Source organism: Vombatus ursinus, unplaced genomic scaffold, assembly GCF_900497805.2.
Source record: "Vombatus ursinus unplaced genomic scaffold, bare-nosed wombat genome assembly UNPS02014816.1, whole genome shotgun sequence".
NCBI lineage: Eukaryota > Metazoa > Chordata > Mammalia > Diprotodontia > Vombatidae > Vombatus > Vombatus ursinus.
In genome coordinates this window covers 26680262-26702294 of record NW_020954594.1, presented here as the reverse complement: position 1 = coordinate 26702294, position 22033 = coordinate 26680262, and the positions used below count along the sequence as shown (strand labels likewise).

General features: G+C 34.8%; 1 protein-coding gene across 3 annotated transcripts in view; it reads right to left on the bottom strand.

Moving 5' to 3' along the window:
• The window catches only part of NCKAP5 (NCK associated protein 5), an 859247-nt gene that overhangs the window by 568274 nt on the left and 268940 nt on the right, over window positions 1-22033 (bottom strand). For all 3 annotated transcript variants that reach the window (XM_027835634.1, XM_027835633.1, XM_027835635.1), the window contains one exon: window positions 6188-6261. In XM_027835634.1, coding sequence (XP_027691435.1) covers window positions 6188-6261 — 74 coding nt within the window. The remainder of the gene's footprint in view (window positions 1-6187; window positions 6262-22033) is intronic.

Here is a 22033-nt window from a genome sequence, read left to right as displayed (position 1 = left end):
TGAAAGGAACATTAGAAGGGCCTGTTAATCCTTTTACCTAAGAATGTATAAATGCTTTACAATTACATAAGAATGTATAAATGCTTTACATTTTACAATCTAACTTCCTTTGGGGATGCAGGAAATCATCAGTTACCTCCTTAGGGAAACTAAAGAGATAATGCTTTATCTGAATTCTCACAGAAAGAAATTAGTGCTTCTAGGATTCTCTGTATGGAGTTAGTCCTAAGGAGTGGCTTGGGGAAGGATGGGGAGGGCTGCTGCTTGCAAAATTATGCAGTAGGTCAAGTTCATTTTCTGCACCTGCCTACTTTTCTTTTTTGGTAATTCATTCCATATTCTCTCCCACTCCCTACCACCATTATCTTCAACACTGAGTGCTTTGTATGCTCCTGCTGCTATATAGGAACTCTACCACCACTGTAGAACCCACTTATGTCATTATTTCTAAGGCCTTTTTGATCCTCTTCCATTTAAAAATTGTCTGTTTTCTCAATAGCATTCCTTACTTGTTCTATTCTAAAATTTTTCTCCTGTTCTTTCCTGGCTCAAATTCTCAACCTCTCTGAGGTTAATCAGTCCTTTTATGAACAAAATATCTGTGCTACAGTGTTAAAAGGAAATCTCTCTCTCTCTCTCTCTCTCTCTCTCTTTTTCTCTCTCTCTCTCTCTGTCTTTCTGTTTGTCTCTTCCTCTTCCCTCCTCCCTCTCCCTCTCTTTGCTTCCTTCTCCTGCTTCCTCTCACCCTTTCTTTCTTCCCCTCATTCCTTCTCTTCCCCCTTCTCTCTCTTCTCTCTGTGTTCTCTCCTTCTCTTCCTTGAGCCTTGCCTTTGGAAGATATGAATATCTGAATGGAAACCTTCTAGTGACAATGATCCCTGTCTCTCTTGGCTGTCCCAAAGAGATGGTTCTGTTATTGGGAACTTCAAATCAGATAAGAGGAGAGGATAGAACTTTAGCAGGTGAGTGAGGAGATTATTTGAGGACAGGTAAAATTGCGAGGTTTTTCAATGACAATACAGAATTTTCTCTTTTAGAGCCACCTCTAAGTCAGGCCAGCCCTGAGGGACTCCATAGAGAATTGGTTTCCTTCAAATTATAATCAGATAAAGTGACAAAAGGAAAGTGTTATTTCACCTTTTCAAACCTTTTGAAAAAATATAGAAAACCAATCTCAGGAATTCAGGTTCAAAGAGGAGTTTGGGTTACATGTATTATTTGGATTAGCAATACACACACCTTGATTTCACCCAATTATTTCATTCCTTTTTGGTTGTAACTTCATTTGTCCAAAATGATTATACTTTCTCTATTCTTTGGTATGAGAAAATGAAATTACCACTTTGATATTGGAGGGTTAGGCTTTGTAAGCAACAAAATCACAGAGCTGTTAATTCACGTTATTTGAGTCATGTATTATTTAAACCCATGAGAAACTAAAATTATACATATAGGTAGTTTTATGTTATATAAACATTTTGTAGTATAGAGGAATTATAAAAATATAACATATATCATACTCATATCGTAATACACATGATAGAAAACATAAAATCCAATTCCAGTTGTCAAATATATGTTGTTTATATTTTTCAAGTATTTGTTCTTCTAAATACTCAATTTGAGGTTGCATGTGGATATAGCTACCTGTCAAATGTTAAGACAAAGGAACTCACAGCTGTTGTTTCTTTTCAATTTGTCTTGTCACTCATAGATATATTTAGTAAAGTTGTAAAGTATCAGATGATATAAGAAAGTAACCAGGGTGGGAGGAGGGGGAAAGTCCCTTTTCTCTCTTTTAACTTCTCATGCTTAAGCACATAAACATGCAGACAATTATAATAATCTCAAATGATTCTCAAAATGAATCTCAAATGAAACACATGGTACATGACCATGTGTTTATTTCTTATTATCCATCAGAAAAAGGACACAATAAAAACAAATGGGTTTCCAGCCAGCCTCTGGATAACCTTCTGAACTTGGCTTCTATTCTTTCAATGCTACAGATGAATTTCCAAAACATTTTCCTTTTGAAGGGAATTTGTTGTTGTCAGTAAAATCAGTCAGTCTTAGATGAATACGCATTGACAGGCAACCATATTTGATCTTTGTAAGTTCCTTTCTAAAAAAAAAACTTTTGGTTATAGGCCTATTATGGTCAAAAACTCAACATTACTCCAGAATAACTAGTCATCTGAAGACTGTGATTACAACAGTATATTTCTTTGTTGTACAACAGATGGTTATGCCATATGAAGTAAACCCTATTAAGCACTGCAAAATAAGGAAGGAAATTTTAAAGCCCTGAAACTAAACTTCTACTATTAGCCCAGTTTTCTTGTGATTCTATGTATAACAATGAGGATATGATATATGTGTGCTATGCTTCTAGTTTTTGCCATTTAAACTAGTGGTCATAAGTCCATGATGATTTATAATTAATAATAAAAAAGCTACATTATCAGATTTTGTTAGCATTTATGTATTCCATTTTTTAAAAGTCACTAACTACTTCAGAATAGGTGGCATAAGACCCTGCATGACCTACTCACTATTGGTAAAACTGGTAGCATCCACAATTAAATAACACGATAAAGTTAGACCACTGGTGTGTACTGGTTTCCTGGGACATGGTTCTAATTGCAAAAAATCAAATTGTATTCAAGTGCATGACTAGCTATTTGCATGATTCTTTGAAGATCAAAGATTCCATCCTTAGTCATGAATAAAGCATTCTAAACATCTATTCCAATTGACAAAAGATTTTCCATATATATATATCATTCACCAAAAACCAATTTTGTTACAGTTCTAATGATGATGCTATAAAGCAATGATAATGCGTATCTCTTTAAGTCAGTCAAGTTGAGTTCTGTTTGCAAAATATAATCAAATGTAATTTCATGATTCGGTAAATAGTATATAAATCTGCTATTATTGGTTTTCATTTTCTTTTCAGCACTACCAATTTCCATTTACTCACTGCTGATTATTTAAAATATCCAAATATCATTATTGCTCATTATTGCCCTTAATTGTTATTCAAATAGGGCTTATTTTTGGGGTCCTCTACTACAACACATAAAATTCCACTTCTCCTACAGTAATAATTCCATTTCTGAAGCAAAAACGGAAGTTATTACACACAAAGATTTGAGCTTTTGTTTTAAATGAGGTTAAGTCCATGTCTGAAATGAGATTTTAATTTAATCATATGCCAGAGAACAAAAAAAGGTCGCTTGGGTTATTTCAAGCAACTCAAAAACTCAAAAATGTCTCTATTTCATTTTTTCTATTAAAAATCCAATTGAATATTTATTATATATCAAAATTAGTTCAAAGATATGCTCTCTTTCCTCCTAGTATCTAATAAGGTTTTTTAAAAAATAGTTTTGTGTGGTTTCAATGGCCAAAGCCCCTCATTTTATGTTGAAAGAAACAAAAATATTTTTTTAAAAGTGCATTTGAGAGCAATAATTATTTCACTCTGTCTTTGAATCTCTAGTGCCTAGGACAGTGCCTGGCACAGAGTAGGTGTTTAATAAGTATTTGTTGATAGATGAGTGAAATATTCCATGTACATCATAATTGTTACAAACATGTCCAAAGATTGATGATGCAATAAATTCTTTTTTTTTAATTTTTTTTTTTGGCTAGGCAGTGGGGTTAAGTGACTTGCCCAGGGTCACACAGCTAGTAAGTATTATGTGTCTGAGGTCGGATTTGAACTCAGGTCCTCCTGAATCCAGGGCCGGTGCTCTATTCACTACACCACCTCGCTGCCCCTAATAAATTCTTTAAAATGCATAATAACTAATATGTAAGGGGAAGATATAAGTAAATCATATGACCATAAAATATTCTTGTTGATTTAATTAAAATAATATACTAAGTCACAAAAAGAACCTGTAGCTGAATGGTATGAGCCAGATGATATATATTAGAAACCAAGAGGACAATATGCAAGGTTATCTAAAAGCAACTTGGATTTCAGTTAATAACATATGTTAAAATTCTTTGAGTTATGGAACTTTAGCACTAGAAAGGACCTCAAAGATCATCTTGTCCAATCCCTTCTCTTTTGTGTTGTTAAAAAATTTTAGGTAACTAAACCATATCAATGTCTAAGGTTATACGGCTAGTGAGGGGGAAGAACCAAGACTAGAAAAGAGGCCTACTGGCTCACTGTCTAGCTATTTTTTCAATAAATAAAAATAAGATTAATACATTGGAGAGGTGTTACATATGTGTGTATACAGTATACATATATATGTATTCATCTGTATACATATCCATATATCCATAAATTGGTATATACACACACATATGTATATAATATAGCACTCCAATGTATTTGTCTTATTTTTGTTTAGTGGGAAGAAAAGACTAGACTGAAACACATACATATATATGTTCGGTATACATATATGCATATCACTTCTGTATAAGAAGTGACAACATATTGTCTCTCATGATAAAACACAATTCTTTAAGTTAAAAATAATAATGCAACAGAAAAAAATAACTGATAGAGTATACTTTAGACAGTATTCTCTTACTAGTTATTACATTATTATGTTATTCATTTTACTAGATTATTTTAGGGATTTATTTAAATTCCTAACTGGTATACAAAGTAGGAATGATATTGTCTTACATGACAAGCAATTGATTTGGATACATTTATACTCTATATAGTCCTGTGTGTGTTTGTGGGGAAGTTGTTACAAAAAATAAAAGGCCCAGTCACTGTTCTTGGACAGTTTATGGCCTTGTTGGAAACATAACACCAATATGTGAAACTATGCCTATAGTCTCTGGCACCATATAATTAGGTGCTTAAGTTATATAGTTAAGATGGTAAGTACTATAGGAGTTCAGAAACTTGAATAATCAATTTCACAGCAGCTACCTGAACCCAGCATGGCCATATTGACCCCAAGCATTTAGACTATGATTTCACAACCAGTTTCTCTACCCCTATACCACAAGCTCCATCTGTTTTTGGAGTCCCGTGAGATGCTTGCAGACTTAAGAATCTGACGCTGATTATTTTATCCTCTTGTCACCAAATATATTCTTGTTCTGTGCCCTTACCTGTAATCAATAACCTCTTTTAAAAAATTCAACATCATATATTAATGATAACATTTTCTCTTTTAAAAAAAACTATTCTAACATGCATAGACTCAAAAAAAAAAACAGTGCAAGAAACATCTCAAAATAGTTATATGAGAGGAAGGATGGTGTAATGGATAGAAAGCTGACATTGAAGTTAGGAAAGCCCGAGTAACAGGACTTGTACATATGGGCTGTGTGACCCTGGGAAAGACACATCATCTCTCAGTATCCCAGGCAACTCTCAAAAACAATAGTTACAGTGAGGAGCAGATCTGCATTGGTAAAGCTCCCTATAAAGATTAAGCCATGGTTCTGGTCAGAATTAAGTTACCTGTGATGGAAGAGACATAGGAAAAAGAACAAATTCTCAAGAAATTGTTGATGGTGGAAAACGCTCATGACAAACTTCATCTACTTTTGAAATGTCCAGAGCCAGAAGTTTCTATGAGGTTAATAAGTAAGCAACTGGTAGTAAACAGAACACTGAACTCTTAACTCTGCATCCTTTGATAGGTCACTTCACCTCTCTAGAACTCAGTTTCCTCATTTCTCAAACTAAGGAATCATAGATGTAGAGCTAGGAGGGACCACAGAGGCTATGAAGTCTAACTTCTCATTATACAAGTAAGAAAAATGATGCCAAAGAAGGATGATAGACTTGGGGTCATGAAGATTCAGACACAACTGAAAACAATTGAACATGAACAAAGTCACACAGATAGAAACACATCAGGAATAAAATTTAAACTAAAGAACTCAGACTAGAGCCAATGTTTTTTTTTTTTTTTCCCTGAATCGCCCTGGACAAGATGAACACTGTGGTCCATTCTGACTACTTCATTCTATAGTTGTACTCATGACTAGCCCATGCATATGAATTCATAGAACACAATTTTAATAGTATAGTCATGTTGTAAGTGAATAATATTTTCTACTTCAGCTCCAATAATTGGTTCAACTATGGCTGTTTTTCTCTAGGGGAAAAATGGTGTATTGTATTTCAAATGAGGATAAAAGCAGGCCGTTTACCTCAGAAGTCAAATAAGATATTAATTTAACTTACCTCCAGAGATTCCGATGCTGTTCCTCTAGTTGTGTCAGCAAATGCTCAATATATTTATTTGAATCCATATATTCCTATGGGAAGAAAAAAAAGTAGTCGTCAAAATTATACTAATTATTTAATCATGTATAAAACGGAGAGTTTGGCTAGGTAATCTCTAAGTTGCGTTCAAGTTCATATATACATACACACACATACACACATATACATACATATACATATACACACATACACACACACATATATATACCTATTATTTATTAATTCCTTTATTCATCCAAGTACACTTATTCTATGTAAAGTATTGTGTTAGATATTTAAGAGAAACACAAAGATAGTACAGTATTCCATCTCTCTAGGAATTTATATCCTAGTATGGGAAAAAAGATAGACATACCAATAACAATAACATAAAATAGATCATAAGTGCTTAAGAAAGTGCAAGTAGTTATTTGGTAAGGTAAAATATATTTTTTTCACATCATGATATTCTATTACTCAAAACATCAAATCAGATAAGGAGAGGATAGAACTGTAGCAGATGAGTGAGGAATTATTTGAGAACAGGTAAAACTATGAAGTTTTTAAATGATAATATACAATAATCTCTTTCAGAGCTGCCTCCAAGGGGGCAGCTAGGTCGTACAGTGGATAGAGCACCGGCCCTGGATTCAAGAGGACCAGAGTTCAAATCCAGCCTCAAACACATAACACTTGCTAGCTGTGTGACCCTGGGCAAGTGACTTAACCCCCATTGCCCAACAACAACAACAACAACAAAAAGAGCTGCCTCCAAGTCAGACTAGCCCTGCAAAGCTACATAGGGAATTGATTTCCTCAAAATTTAACCAGGTAAAGTGACCAAAAGAAAGTGTTATTTCCATATTTCTTTATCTCATGGCAAATTCATCTTTTTGTTTCTGATGTAACACACCAAAGAGGGGTGTCTTGTTTTGTTCTAATGAGTTTTCCTACACAATTGTGTAATTTGCATTTTCACAAATTGAATTCTATTTTAAAGGATTTCAGTGATGAATATTTTTCTAATGTAAATAATTTCTACTAATTCCTAAAATAATATATATTAGAGGCTTTGTATTTTCAAGATGGTTTCAAGTATGGTGTGCCTATAGTTTTATTTTCCTTCCTTGCTGCATATTAACATAAAAATTGCATGAAACAGATAACAGAAATTCCTTTCCTTAAAATCAGTCAGAAAGAAATTAGGTTCAAATCAATGTTTTCTACATCTACCACAATAAAATTAAAATGAATACATGACCTTAATATGAAAAATTATAAAAAATGTTAAAAGAGATCAAGACCAGAGAACCTTCCCAAGTGTTGTCCAGGGAGTGAATTCTTAACCTTACAAGAGACAGAAACAATTATAAGAGATTAAAGGGGCAGCTAGGTGGTGAGGTGGATAGAGCACTGACCCTGAAGTCAGGAGGACCTGAGTTCAAATCCGGCCTCAGATCAAACACTTGACACTTACTAGCTGTGTGACCCTGGGCAAGTCACTTCACTCCAATTGCCTAAAAAAAAAAAAGAGATTAAAAAAAAGATACCTTTGACTATATGGAATTGGAAAGCTTCTGCATGAACAAAATTAATGCAATTGGGATAAGAAGGGAAATCGTAGAGTGATAAAAGAAATCTTTGTATCAAATATCTTTCATAAGTATTCCATATCCAAGATGTCTAGATGACTAATAAAAATAGAAAGACCAAAAGCGATTCTCCAATAGATAAATGGTCAAAATACATGAACAAATAATTCTCAAAAACATCTGTAATTAGCAAATTGGAATTATGTTAAGAAAGTATCTAAATGTCCCTATTCTTTGACCCAGAGATTCTACTCCTATACATATACCATAAGGAAGTCGGTGATAAAAAAAAAGGCCCACATACATCAGCACTTTACTATGTTTATATTTATAACAGCACTTTTTGTAGAAAGACACAAAGTATATGCAGGTCAACTGATGAACGGCTAAACAACTTGTTTTATGCATTATAATAAAACATTGGTATGTTTTAAGAAATTATGAATATTATGAGAACAGATAAATTTATTCAAATTCAAGTAAGCACAAACAAGAACATCCTCTCTCTCTCTCTCTTTCTTCTCCCTTCTTCTTCCTCTTTCCCTCACTCCATATATATATGTACATACATATATTTATATATACATATATGTGCTACAGTGATGTCAACAGAAAGAACAATAACAAAGCAATTAAAATTAAATTCTGTGAAATTGCAATGAGTAAGCTTTATCCCAAAGAATAGACATGATAAGTCACCTTCCCCTTTATTTTCAGATGGGGAGGCAGTCTATGAATATGGAACACCAGAGGTAATGTGAGATATTTTGGATATATTGGTAAACTTTGCTGAAATGTTTCCCTCTCTTTTTAATTTTTTGTTTTAAGGGATACCTCTTTGGAAGGGTTAGTTGAAGGATATATTGGAAAATGAAGGTGACAAAAAAGTTATCAATACAATTAATTTTTTAAAAGAATTCCCTTTTGACTTTTAAGATCTAGTCAGTCAGCCATTGCCTTTTTCAATTCAACTGTTTTACCTAGAAAAGAATGCAATGATGTCAATGTGCCCATGAGAGCTACTGTGACATTTCATGGGAATTTGAAAAAATAATAAAAAGATGGCCCTAGTTTCCATTGATTTTTTTCCCTTTCTGAAATATTGATTTCTTATGCTTGAATACTGTAGATTATCTATTTCTGCCACACTAATGTGTATTCTAATAGAAAAAAATAATCAGTAGAAAGTAGCCTGGCATCATGGAAAAAACACTGCCCTAGAGATCTACACATTCTGACAGTGACTAGCCATTTAACCTTGCACAAATTGCACAAGCTCTTTGAGACTAAGTTTTCTCATCTGCCAAATGATAAGGCTGAATTCAATGCTTTCCAATATATTTTCAACTCTAACTTTCTATGATTCATTCATCAAATTTTTTGAGAATTATATATATATGCATATATATGTCTCAAAGCTGTCACTTTGACCTTGGAGGAGGAAATCTCAGGATCTCAGAAAAAGACCCATAAAGTAGAAGAAGACCACAGTACAATCTCTCTAATCCTGAAGAAGAGATTCCAAAGACAGCCTGGGGAGCAGAAGAAGGTCATGAAGCTGTCACTTTGAACCAGCAGGACACTAGATAAGACCAACTAGTGTCACACAAGGCCAAAAATTCCTGCCAGAAGTGTGCGAAGTCCTAATCTGGAATGAAAAAAAAAGGTAGGGGAGGGGAACTGATGTGCCTAAGACATAATTTCAGAAAAGGAGAATATCTCCAAAAATCCTTCAAACAAAGCCTGAAAGAAAAACACAGCTTGTCTGCAAGATCAATTAGAATTCCTAGAACAAATGAAGTGAGAGGTTTTGGTTTTTTAAGGGTTAAAATGATATAAATAAAATAAAAATACTAGAGGGAATTAGTAAGGAAATGAAAGCAATAGAGGAGAGATTTGGAAAGAGAATTAATGACTCAGCAGAAGATTTGTAAAGCCTTACCCAAGTAACAGACTCCCTGAAAATTAGGACGGATCAAACAGAAGTTAATAACCCCATAAGATCACAAAAAATTAAAAATAAAGTAAAAATATTGAAAAAATAAATCTCATATAAAAAATTGACCTGGAAATCAGATCAAGGAGATATGATTTAAGCATCACTAGACTGCCTGAGAGTCATAATAATAATTAAAAAACGCCTGGATATCATATTACAAGAAATCATGAAAAAAAAACTCCCCAGACAACAATAGGGCAAAAAAAAAGACAGAAAATTCATCAGCCACATCTTGAAAGTATTCCCCAAAATAAAACTCCCAGGGAGCATCATAGTCAGTAAGGAGTAGAGAGATCCTTTGTTAGCCTGAAATACTGTCTACTCGTTATCTGGAACCAGAATTGCTAGATCTTGGCAAGTCACTTTACTTCTTAGCCCCTCATTTTCTTTTTCTTTTTTTTAAATAAACTAAACTAAATTATAGCTTGGGTACTTTCTAGTTTAACCTTCCCTGATGATTCAAAACATATTTCAATGCTAGCTTTTTGGTTCTTTGCAGTGTTATAAAACATGGATATGGGATATAAAAGATTCAATAAGAGTAAAAAGAAAAATACCCATGGAAATGAAAGAGACCACAGAGATCATTCAGTTTAGTTGTTTAACTTTTTTAGATGAAGAAACAGCATCCAGATGAAGTGACTTGCTTAAGGTTACACAGCTAATTAGTGGCCAAATCCATTTAAGTTTCCTGGCTCTCAGACAAATGTTATTGCCACTGTCGTAGAAGGATGCATTTTATAACACGTTTTCATTCAGCTGTTGCTAAAGAAAAAAATTATTGTAATCAACTCCCAGGAAATTTAGTTTGTTTTATCAGAATTTTATTACATAGATATTATGTGATTAAGTAAGCTGTCAGATAAAGTGTAGAAATTCTTTTTTTTTTCCTTTTTGGTTACTACTCTTTTTGTAAAGACATTTGTCAAAAGAAACTGAGCTGCACTGACATATAAGAATGATATGAAACCTTCAGTGTGCATTGTTGGATCATTTATACTAATTCTGACCACACAATTAGGAGTTATACCTGCAAACAGCTTAACACTCCAATTTTTGCTTAACCTACTTGTAAGTATTTGTCTCCATAACTAGTTTGTGTCAAGCATTGCCAAGTAAACTAGAATGTAAAACTCATTATCTTTTCCCTCTCCCAGTAAGGGTAAATCACCAAAGAAAATGTACCTTGTCTCTTTTCCCAGGGATTTACAAGGCTGTTCGAAGGTTATGGGTGTTTCAACATTAAAGTTTCTGCATATTAAAAGAAGCCTTTAATGCAGAAGTGAAGGATAATGATTTTCAACCTGCTGAGAAAAGTGTAAACTTGTGTGTAATTCTCCTAAGTTATGAAACTGTATTTAAACTAGAACTCTATGTCCAGAAAACCAATATTGTAATTAAAATGTTTGTACACATATTATCCTGACAAGTACCTGTAAGCAAACCTTGATGATATTTTTGGAAACAAGGTAGAAAATTTTGTTTTGAGATTTACAATTGAGATTTTCTCTTTCTAAGACGTGTTTTTGACAAGTATGTCTATTATATTTGCTTAGGTCAAAGATCATACGGGTATTTCCTTTGCTAATGCAGATCACAATACCTTTAGAACTTATAAATTTTTCTGGCTGGGAAAAAAAATGCTCATCAGGTAGCCAAGCCTTCTTGTGATAATTCTTTCTAAACTTAGTAGGGTTTTCGGTTGGCTCTTTCATTTCCAGGGTCTGCCACAGGGTAGGTACATGGAATCCTGGGATCATAGACCTTAGAGACTGTCTAGTCCAACTCTCTTTTTACAGAGAGGAATCTGAGGCACAGAAGTCATGGTCATACAGGCAGTAAGTGATAGAGCCAAGGATTCAAACCAAGGGGCCATGACTTTAAATCCAGCATTCTATAGCTCCCTGTTGTTGCTATGGTTCAGCTGTAAACTCATGTCTGACTCCACGTGATCCTATGGACTTTGTCCATGGGGTTTTCTTGGCAAAGATATTAGAATGGTTTGCCATTTCATTCTATAGCTTGTCCCCATTTCACAGACGAGGAACTGAGAAAAATAGGAGTTAAGTGACTTCTCCAAGGTCACACAGCCAGCAAGTGTACAAGGCCAGATTTTTATCTCAGATCTTCCTGACTCTAGGCTAGATACTCTATCCACTGTACTACCTACCTTTTCCCTCTGCTCTCTACTGCCTCCCTAATACTTGTTGGATTCCATTTAATTAGCTAAACTGATCCTCAGAGGACAAATACCTTCTGTCACTGAGCCAGTATTTGAGCACATTTTAGCTTGGTGATACCTGCCAAAGCTTGTGCTCTGCTGGCATAACCTTCAAGAATTTAAGGTCACCTCTATGTCACAATGTGGCCTTGGGATGGGAAAAAATATATAACAGATCTTTACCACATAGAAATTTTACTGTCTCTTAGCAGTCCTACATTACATTGGGCAAAGTAGGTGGAATTATAAATAGAGAGCTAGGCCTGAAGTCAGGAAGACCTGAGTTAAAATCTAGCCTCAGACACTTCTAGCTTTGTGACTCTGGGCAAGTCACTTAATGTCTCTTTTCTCATCTTCCTCAACTGTAAAATGGAGATCATAATAGCCCTTATCTTGCAGGGGTGCTGTGAAGATCAAATGAGATAATATTTGTAAAGTGTTTAGCACAGTGTGGGCAATAAGAGGTGCTTATAAGTGCTTGTTTCCTTCCTAATAATAATAACACATTGGCCTTTATAGAATGCTTTAAAGTTTTTCAGACATTTTACATACATTTTCTCATTCATAGATGAGAAAACTAAAAGATAGAGTGATTTGTTTAGGGTCACACAGTTAGGAAATATTTAAGACTGTATTTGGCCTCAGAACTTCCTGACCTAAATCAAGTTCTCTATTGTCTATGCTATGATGCCTCTATGTCACAATTGTGGTTGATCTTAGAATTGGTGCTGGCATGCTTTGACTAGAGCCTGATTTTACACATACATTGATGGCAGTGATCTCTGATATTCTCATACGGTGGTTAATGTGAACATTCCACCAGTGATCCCACTGATACAGAAAATGTTCTTGTACAATTTGTCTTAAATGAATTTTTACTAAGGTACAACATTAAAAAGACATCTTTTCCTTTGCTAAAATTTATGCAAATTGGAATCATTTTGGAAATATATTTTAGGAAATGTGCTATTCCCTTAGTTTAATGCATACCTTTCAGGATGATTAACATAAAACACTTAAAGCGATTAAAGGTTTATAAATATTCTGAACCTTACATGCCTATGCACTATAAGTCTACTTAGAATGCTTTTCCTATTGTCTGGAACAAGTCAGTTTGAAGAATAATGGTAGAGCAATAAATGTCCAAATGTCCATTTCATGTACTGTCTGATAAAAATAGAAAGCTAAAGCAAGACTGGTTTGGCAGCAGCTTGAAATATAATAAATAATTACAACACAGCTTACAGAATCCCCAAAGATAATCTCCATATTGTAATCATGGTAATTTATGGTAGAGCTTGTGAAGTTCTGTCAACAAGTCTGTCATCACTAATGCAGGGTCCCCAATTCACCTCTGGGCCATGGAACACCACTGCTGGGGCCAGCTGTTCAACTAGAATATTATTAGATGCAGGAATTTTTACAATTAGGAAACAACAAAACACCTAACATATGTTTTTGCTCTCAGGAATTATTTTGTCATCCTAATGAAAAGGTAAATTTTCACTAGAAAAGGTCTATCCCTCTCTCTCTCTCTCTCTCTCTCCCTCTTTCTCTCTCTCTCTCTCTCCTCCCCCTTTCCCTGTCTCTCTGTTCTCTCTCTCTGTCTCTACATCTCTCTTTGTCTCTTTCTTTCTCTCATATATTTGTATATTCACATATATACATATATATAATTACCCTTTATGAAAATTACATAAATGAGTTGATAAATAGCAAATTGTCTATTACACAATAGGAACACATTAAAATCTTTTAGTAACTTTTTTTTTGAATGTTAAATCATTACAAAGATAATTCAGGCAATTGTTCTTTTGTTTAATTGTTTGTTAGAATCTTTCAGTGACATTTACCTAACTCACTTGAAAAATTTCTATCTCAATATATTTAATGCAGTCATATGCAGAGATGCAAGAGACCTAGGTGTTGGTGTGAAACCTCTAGGAAAGTCTTTCAACCTTATAGGATACAACTATCATTAAAAATCCCAATGTTGGAGGGGTTGTGGAGAAACGGGCATATTACATCACTGTTTGTGGGGTCAATATATAGTTTATTTAGATTTTAGCAAAGCATTTGATGAAGACACTAATATCTTTGGAGGGGTGGAAAAGAGCATTGTAGACTCCATGATAGTATAATTAAATCCTTTTCAACTCTGTCATTCTGAGAATCTGTGATTTTAGCATCTCTTCCATTCAGTGATTCCCCCAAATAAGCTGTAATTCTCTCCTGTCCAATCTCTCACCCCTCTCTTATTTTTATTATGTTCACATTATTAATGCACGTTAATATTCCTCCTACTAGATTACAAACTCCTTGAAATTAGGGATTATGTCTTTTCTCTTCTTTGTATTCTCTTTATCTAGCATAGTATCTTGCCCATACTTGGCATTTAATAAATGTGGGCTGAATTTGTGAAGCTAACTTGAAGTCGACTGTCATCTGGGCAAATATTGTTTTCTCCTCAATCTCCAACTGACCCTTGCCCAAATTCATAGACCTCAAGGGAAGGTTCACTGGAGGCCATGGCAGAAATTGAGCTGTACTCTGGCATTTTACTGTCTATTATTCCAACAGAAGTAAGTCCTTTTCTAGTGAACACCTATTATTTAGCTTGGCAAAAGGGCTACTACTGGTGTCTCTTTCAGGAAACCAGTTTTAAATGATGCTTTGCTTTTGAATGGAAGAGAAAAAATCATTTTAACCTTCCTCTTTTAAATTTTTAAATGTTTATTTTGTAGTCATTTGAGGCATAACTATATAGTAATTAAATTCACTTAGGAAAAGAAAAAATACTTTATTTTGTTTTTTTTCTTTTTATCATCAAGTATTCCACATAGGTGAAGCTGACAAAAAAAAAGATTCTACTTGTTCTAAAGTTCTACAAGTCAGTAGAATCAACTACTAAAGAAAATACAAAAAAATGGCAAAGACCATTTCAACTTCTAATTTTACTTTGCTAAGCAAAAGTTGATGTCATCTTATATTAGCACAAAAGGATTGATAAGATTGATACTATTACAATTATGTGAAAAACTCAAAGATTTAAACCTTAATCCAAGTAGCCCACTAATGTATAACAAGGATTCCCTTGAATAATATTCCAGTTATACACTCATAGGAATCCCCTTGTTTTACCAACGCAAATGTATCCAATATAGGAATATACTTTTGTTGTGTACCCTGCCCCGATCAGAAGTCCCCTTCTATGTCCATTATTGACTACAGAATTTCATCATATTACATACAATATCTCTAATACTACTTTACCTGGCACTCCTGGCTCATTCTACTGTGGCCTTAATTTACCTTTCTAAACTTATTTCTCCATTTTCTCCAAACTACAGCCCTGCTCCTGCTAAGCCTATCACTTTATTGTACCAGAATCTGTCATGTTTATACCCATGCCATTGCTCATGGATAATAACCTCACTTGGAGCTCCTTCTTGGCTTATCCAAATCCTAGTCCTCCTTCATGGTACAGCTTTGTCCCATTTTCTTCAGAAAGTCTTCTCCAAAACTATAGAAAAGTAATAGAACTCTGAATTCTAATAGCAATTTCTTTCTATCCTCTTACTTTGATATTTTGAAAAATCCATAATGTCCCTGTTGTCAGTACTCCCTCCACCAACATAGATCACAAACTTTCCACATTTATTTTTTTTTTAGTTTTTTAATTTTTATTTATTTTTAATTTTTTTTAACTTTCCACATTTCAAGAGTTGTTATGGGTTGAAAAATCCATATTGTATTGGCCATCTTTCTTGTGTTAAGTCTAGTTCCTCTGCGTGTGGCTTGCAAGTCTTGGAACAATAAAGAATCCATCAACTGGCCAACAGTCAAAGCCATTCCAGCCAATCAAGGTTCTCCATTGTACTTTCCTCACAGAACCTTGAAGATCTCAGGTTACCCTCATACCATGAAGGGGCATCAAGACAAGTGTTTAGGAGAGAGAAACCAAGGTGGCCTTAGGGTGAGTTGGTCAAGTTTGGGCTGAGGATCAGCTAGGAGAGGCAGATATTGTTCCACTAGCAACTCAAAGGTGATAAAGAAATAGAGTGGTGGATCAGTGGAATAGGTTAGGTACACAAGATACAGTAGTCAATAACTATAGTAATCTATTGTTTGATAAAACCGAAGACTCTAGCTCCTGGGATAAGAAATCACTATTTGACAAAAACTGCTGGGAAAACTAAAAAAAAAGTATGGCAGAAAGTAGACATAGACTAACATCTTACACTGTATACCAAAATAAAATCAAAATGGGTACATGATTTAGATACAAAGCTGATACTATAAACAAACTGGGAGAACAAGGAATAATTTACCTGTCAGATTTATGGAGAATGGAAGAATTTATGATCAAACAAGAGATAGAGAACATTGTGAAATGCAAAATGGATAATTTTGATTACATTAAATTGAAAAGTTTTTGCACAAAAAAGCCAATGCAACCAAGATTAAGATGGAAGCAGAAAACTGGGAAAGAATATTTACAACCAGTGTCTCTGATAAAGGCCTCATTTCTAAAACATATAGAGAACTGAGTCAAATTTATAAGAATACAAATCATCCCACAATTGATAAATGGTCAAAGGATATGAACAGGCAGTTTTCAGAGGAAGAAACTAAAGCTATCTATAGTCATAGGAAAAAATGTTCTAAGTCACTACTGATTAGAGAAATACAAATCAAAACAACTCTGAGTTACCACATCACACCTATCAGATTGGCTTACATGACAAAACAGGAAAATGATAAATGTTGGTGAAGATGTGGAGAAAATTGGAACACTAATGCATTGTTGGAGGAGTTGTGAACTGATCCAACCATTCTGAAGAGCAATTTGGAACTACGACCAAAGGACTATGAAAATGTTGCATATCCTTTGACCCAGCAATAGCACTTCTAGGTCTGTATCCCAAAGAGATCATATAAATGGGAAAAGGACCCATTTGTACAAAAATATTTATAGCAGCTCTTTTTGTGGTGGCAAAGAATTGGAAATTGAGGGGATGCCCATCATTTAAGGAGTGGCTGAACAAGTTGTGGTACATGAATGTAATGGAATACTATTGTGCTATAAGAAATGATGAGCAGGCAGACTTCAGAAAAACCTGGTAAGATTTATGTGAATGGATGCTGAGTGAAATGAGCAGAACCAGGAGAACATTGTACACAGCAACAGCCACAATATGTGATGATTAATTTTGATAGACTCATCTCTTTTTTAGCAATGCAAGGATATAAGACAACTCCAAATGACTCATGATGGAAAATGCTGTACACATCCAGAAAAAGAACTATGGAGTCTGAATGCAGATCACAGCATATTATTTGCTCTCTCTTTTTTTTTGTTTCTTCTTTCTCCCATTGGTTCTAATTCTTCTTAAAACATGACTAACATGAAAATAGGTTCAATATAAATGTATATGTAGAGCCTATATCAAACTGCATGTTGTCTACAGGTGGGGGGAGGGGAGAGAAGGGGAGAAAATTTGGAACTCAAAATCTTATGGAAGTGAATGTTGAAAACTAAAAATGAATACATAAATTAAAAAAAAAAAGAATTGACTTAGGGCCAATTAACCTCAGTGGTGAGTTGGTTTTTTTTTTAAACAGTCTCACATTGTTTTTGCAATACAGTTTCTATCCAAATCTTTGGGTGTCCCTCCGCACATTAGGCATTTACTCATACATTCTAATACAGTGCTATTAAGATATTTTCTGTGTATTTTTTTCTCTAGTTAAGACTTCTTGAGGATACCATTGATGCTTATATTGTATCCTATTGTATATAAGACAGAATGTCTTATATACAACAGTTACTTAGTTTTTCCATCTCTAAATTGAGGGAATTTGGACTTGCTGACCTCAAAGGCCTTTCTTGTCCTATCTTTAGTGATTCAAGTATTTCCTTCAGTGAAAACATGAGGAAAATGTGTACAAGTCTAGGCAAAGTATACATTTACAATATAATTTGAGAATGGCAAATGATGTTAACCAATGACATATTCCACATCAGCTGGCACAGATGCAGTGGATTCCCAACAAGTAAAGTTATTCCTTATGAGGATTTCTAGAGGCAAATACAATTTCATGGGATTGAGTTATTAGATTATCAGAGAAAGGGAATATACTAGATACTTAACATTAGCAGGGATATGGTCATATATATTGGTTCAGAAGAGACGATTTATATCTGTGTGTATCTCTGTCTCTCTCTCTCTCTCTTTGTGTGTGTGTGTGTGTGTGTGTGTGTGTTTGTGTGTATGTTGGGGTAAATTCTGCAGTGAAGAAATGGATGGTACAGATGGTGATGACCTGGGGACAAGGAGCAGATGAAGCCTCTTAGAAGGGAAGATGAAGAATATGAAGAAGGGCGCTGATAGTCAAGTTTGTAAGTATTATAAGAATAGAATGAGGTGATTTCTGAGCATTCCATCTCTACCACCATAGATGCCCTTGGATTATAGGAAGGGTTTTATAGCAGTAACTGACATGTTTAAGTTAGCAAAAAGGTAGATGTTACAAGTATTAACTATCTTCATTTTACAAAAGTATAAAGTAAAGCTCAGAGAAGGTCACTTAGGGTCACATAGCTCTCAAGTATTGTGTTGAGGCGGGATTTGAATCCAAGTCTTCCTGAACCTGAGCTGACCATACCAAATCAGCCATGCTATGTTGGGGGATTTTCCACAACAAATGAGGTTAGACTTTACAACTGAAAGTGGCAATATTCATTTGGTACTTTTTGTAAAATATTGTATTTAGTGAACTTTAAAGACAACATATTCTTACAGCAGCCTATAATTTTGGGAGGAAGCATGGTACAGTGTAAAGGGTACTGGATTTGTTGTCAGAGGTCCTGGATACAAATTCTGACACTAACTTGTTGTCTGACCTTAGGCAAATCATTTAACCTTACTGGGCCTCAGTTTCTTCATCTGTGAAAGAGGGGGGCTGTACTAGATGGGTCCTTTCTAGTTTTAAATCTATGTTCCTATTATACTCAATATATATTTATTTAAATGATGAAATATATTAAATGAATTATAATTAAGCTATGATTCACAGTCATTGGAAACTGAGATTAATATTTTAATGTTTAATCTAAAGAGATTCACATTCATGTGCACATCTATAAGGTAGATGAGTAGATACATAGCATATGTATCACATGATAAGTGCATTGTACATATTAGTCATAATATCAAGCAAAAGCCATATTTTTCAAAACACCTCCCCTCCTGCACCAAGCTCAGTACAAAAATATTAAAAATGAAAACATCTAATGCTTAGTGGAAATGGGTGTGAGACTTTTATGTTTTATCTAGGAAAACAGCAAATTTAGGTCATTCATTTCACATGTAGATAATCATCTACATGATAAGGATTGACAGAAAGATGCTGGTACCCAAGCATATCTCCGCTACCTCAGAATTAAAGCGCATAAGATTCCAAAATTTATGCATGGTGGATGGGATTGTCTTCAGCATTAAACATTGTCTTCTTCAGGGATCTTCTTTTTAAAGTTATTCCTAACATTAATTCAGTAATGTTTTAGTATTCTCAAAACTTTCCTACGGTGAATAAAGAGAATGGCAGGCAGGCAAGAAAGCACAAAGAAGAGATAAAAGCAATGACACCCAAGTAGGGGTGACAAATACATGCTTTGCCTGATTGGCAATTTTGCCCAGGGCCAGCCCATTAATATTGAATATTTCACTGAATGTATGGGCAGCATTTGAGTAACACACTTACCATAAAGAAAACTGTATTCAGAAGGACTAAGGAGGCAATTTTGGGTAATACAAAAAGCAATAGGCAAGGAACTGGGAAACTGGGCCTTAGCCTTAGGTCCGCTGCTAATTACTTGCCTGACCTTTGGTAAAACACTTCATTTCTCTGGACCTCAAATTACTTATGCATAAAATTGGAAAGAGGGTTTGGATTAGATAGAATCTAAGATAATTCAGTGAGAAAGAAGTTCTGAATTTGAAGTTGATAGACTGAGATTTCAATTCTAGCTCTGCTGCTCCTGACCCGTGTGATGATGGACAAGTCAAATGTTAACTATTGTTATTATTTAACCTCTCTGAGCCTTATTTTCCTTATCTGTAGTAATAATAATAATAATGATGATGATGATAAATATTTCCTTATCTATAATAGTAATAGCACTATTATTATTACATAGCTAGAATTTATATAGCTCTTTAAGGGCAGCTGTGGGGTGTGGGGTGGTTAGAGTACCAGGCCTGAAGTCAGGAAGACTGTGACCCTGAGTACATCACTTAATCCTATTTACCTCAGTTTCCTCACCTGTAAAATGAGGTGGAGAAGGAAACAGTAGACCACTCCAGTATCTCTACCAAGAAAACCCAAATGGGGTCATGAGGGGTCAGACACGACTTCAACAACTCAACAACAACAACCAGGTTCAAAAAGTGCTTTACAAATATTATCCCGTTTGATCCTCACAAAAGTTTTGGCATGTTGGTGCACTCTTTCAGATGAGGAAACTAAGACTGAGTGAGGTTAAGTAACTTACCCAGGGTTACATAGCTAAGTATCTGAGATTGAACTTGAACTTAGGTCTTCTTGATTTAGGTCTAGCACTCTCCACAATATTACCTAGCTGCCTCAATAAGGAGGTTGGAAACTTCCTGCCTGAATGACCTTAGACACCTTGCCTAGTTTTCCTGGGCCTCAGTTTACTCAATTATAAAATGAAGAAGTTGAATAAGATGGCCACTGCAGTCATTTCCAGCTTTAAATCTAAATCTAGCTCCCTTGAATTAGGTAGCAATACCTTGAACCTCGAGGCAGGTAGGTAGAACAGCAAGTAGAGTGCTAGATCTGTAGTCAGGAAGACCTGAGTTCAAATTCATCCTCAAACACTTGCTAGTTGTGTGACCTTGGGCAAGTCACTTAATCATCGTCACAGTTTTCTCAATTGTAAAATAGAGATAATAATAGCATCTCTCACCTTGGGTTGTTGGGAGAATCAAATGAGATAATATTTGTCAAACATTTAGTGCAATCCCTGGAACATAGTAGATTCTTAATAAATGTTTGTTTCTTTCTCTCCCTTGTCTTTCATTAAGTTACCCTTTTAGTAGAACTCCAAATTGTTGTGAGGGAGGTCAGACTGATAAAACCATTGCTGTCTTTTTCTGAAGTAGAATTTTAAGACAATTCCAAAAGGGAACACTTCTCAAAAAAAAAAGAGAGATAAATTATAATTAGACTCTCATTAGCATAAACAAGGGTGGAATCATGATTCTTCTCACAGGACAAAGTATTGTATACCAAAATTGCCCACAAAACACTCCATATCCCCCTCCCAAACTCTTTGACCCTCAAGTGTTTAGCCCTGGGTGAAAACATTCCTGTTCGGAGAAAAACAAGCAAGGATCCTAGAGTGTGAAGTGATTCCAAATGTCAATGATAACAACTCAGACTCATGCAGCACTTTAGAACTTTTGCCATAATATCTTTGGGAGGCAAGTCATATAAGCATTACTCTTCCTATGATATAGAAGATAACACTGTGCCCATGACCATGTTCAAAGTATCAAAGGTGGGATGCAAATGGGATCTCATGACTCTAACTTCAGGCTCCATGGCTTTTAATATAACAAGGTCATCTCATCCAGATCCTTCCTAAAGCATTAGTCTACGATGGAGTTGTCAAATTGATAGCCCAAAAAACTCCTGAGTATGGCCAAAAGCAGATTAAAACATAACTGAGGAAAGTTTAATATAATAAACAATGATATGAGAAAACATAGATAATGTGAATTTGTGGTTTTCTAAGTCAATATGCAGGGATCAGGTTTTGTTTGAGCTTGACACCATTGATTCTACAACATCCCCAATAAGCTGAAACTGCCTTCAGACCTCCTGTGATAGGGACCTCATATTTTTTTCTCACACACCCAAAGTTAGCTCATTCATTTTGCGGACAGTTCTAATTGATAGTTTCTCCATCTGTCAGAGTTGAA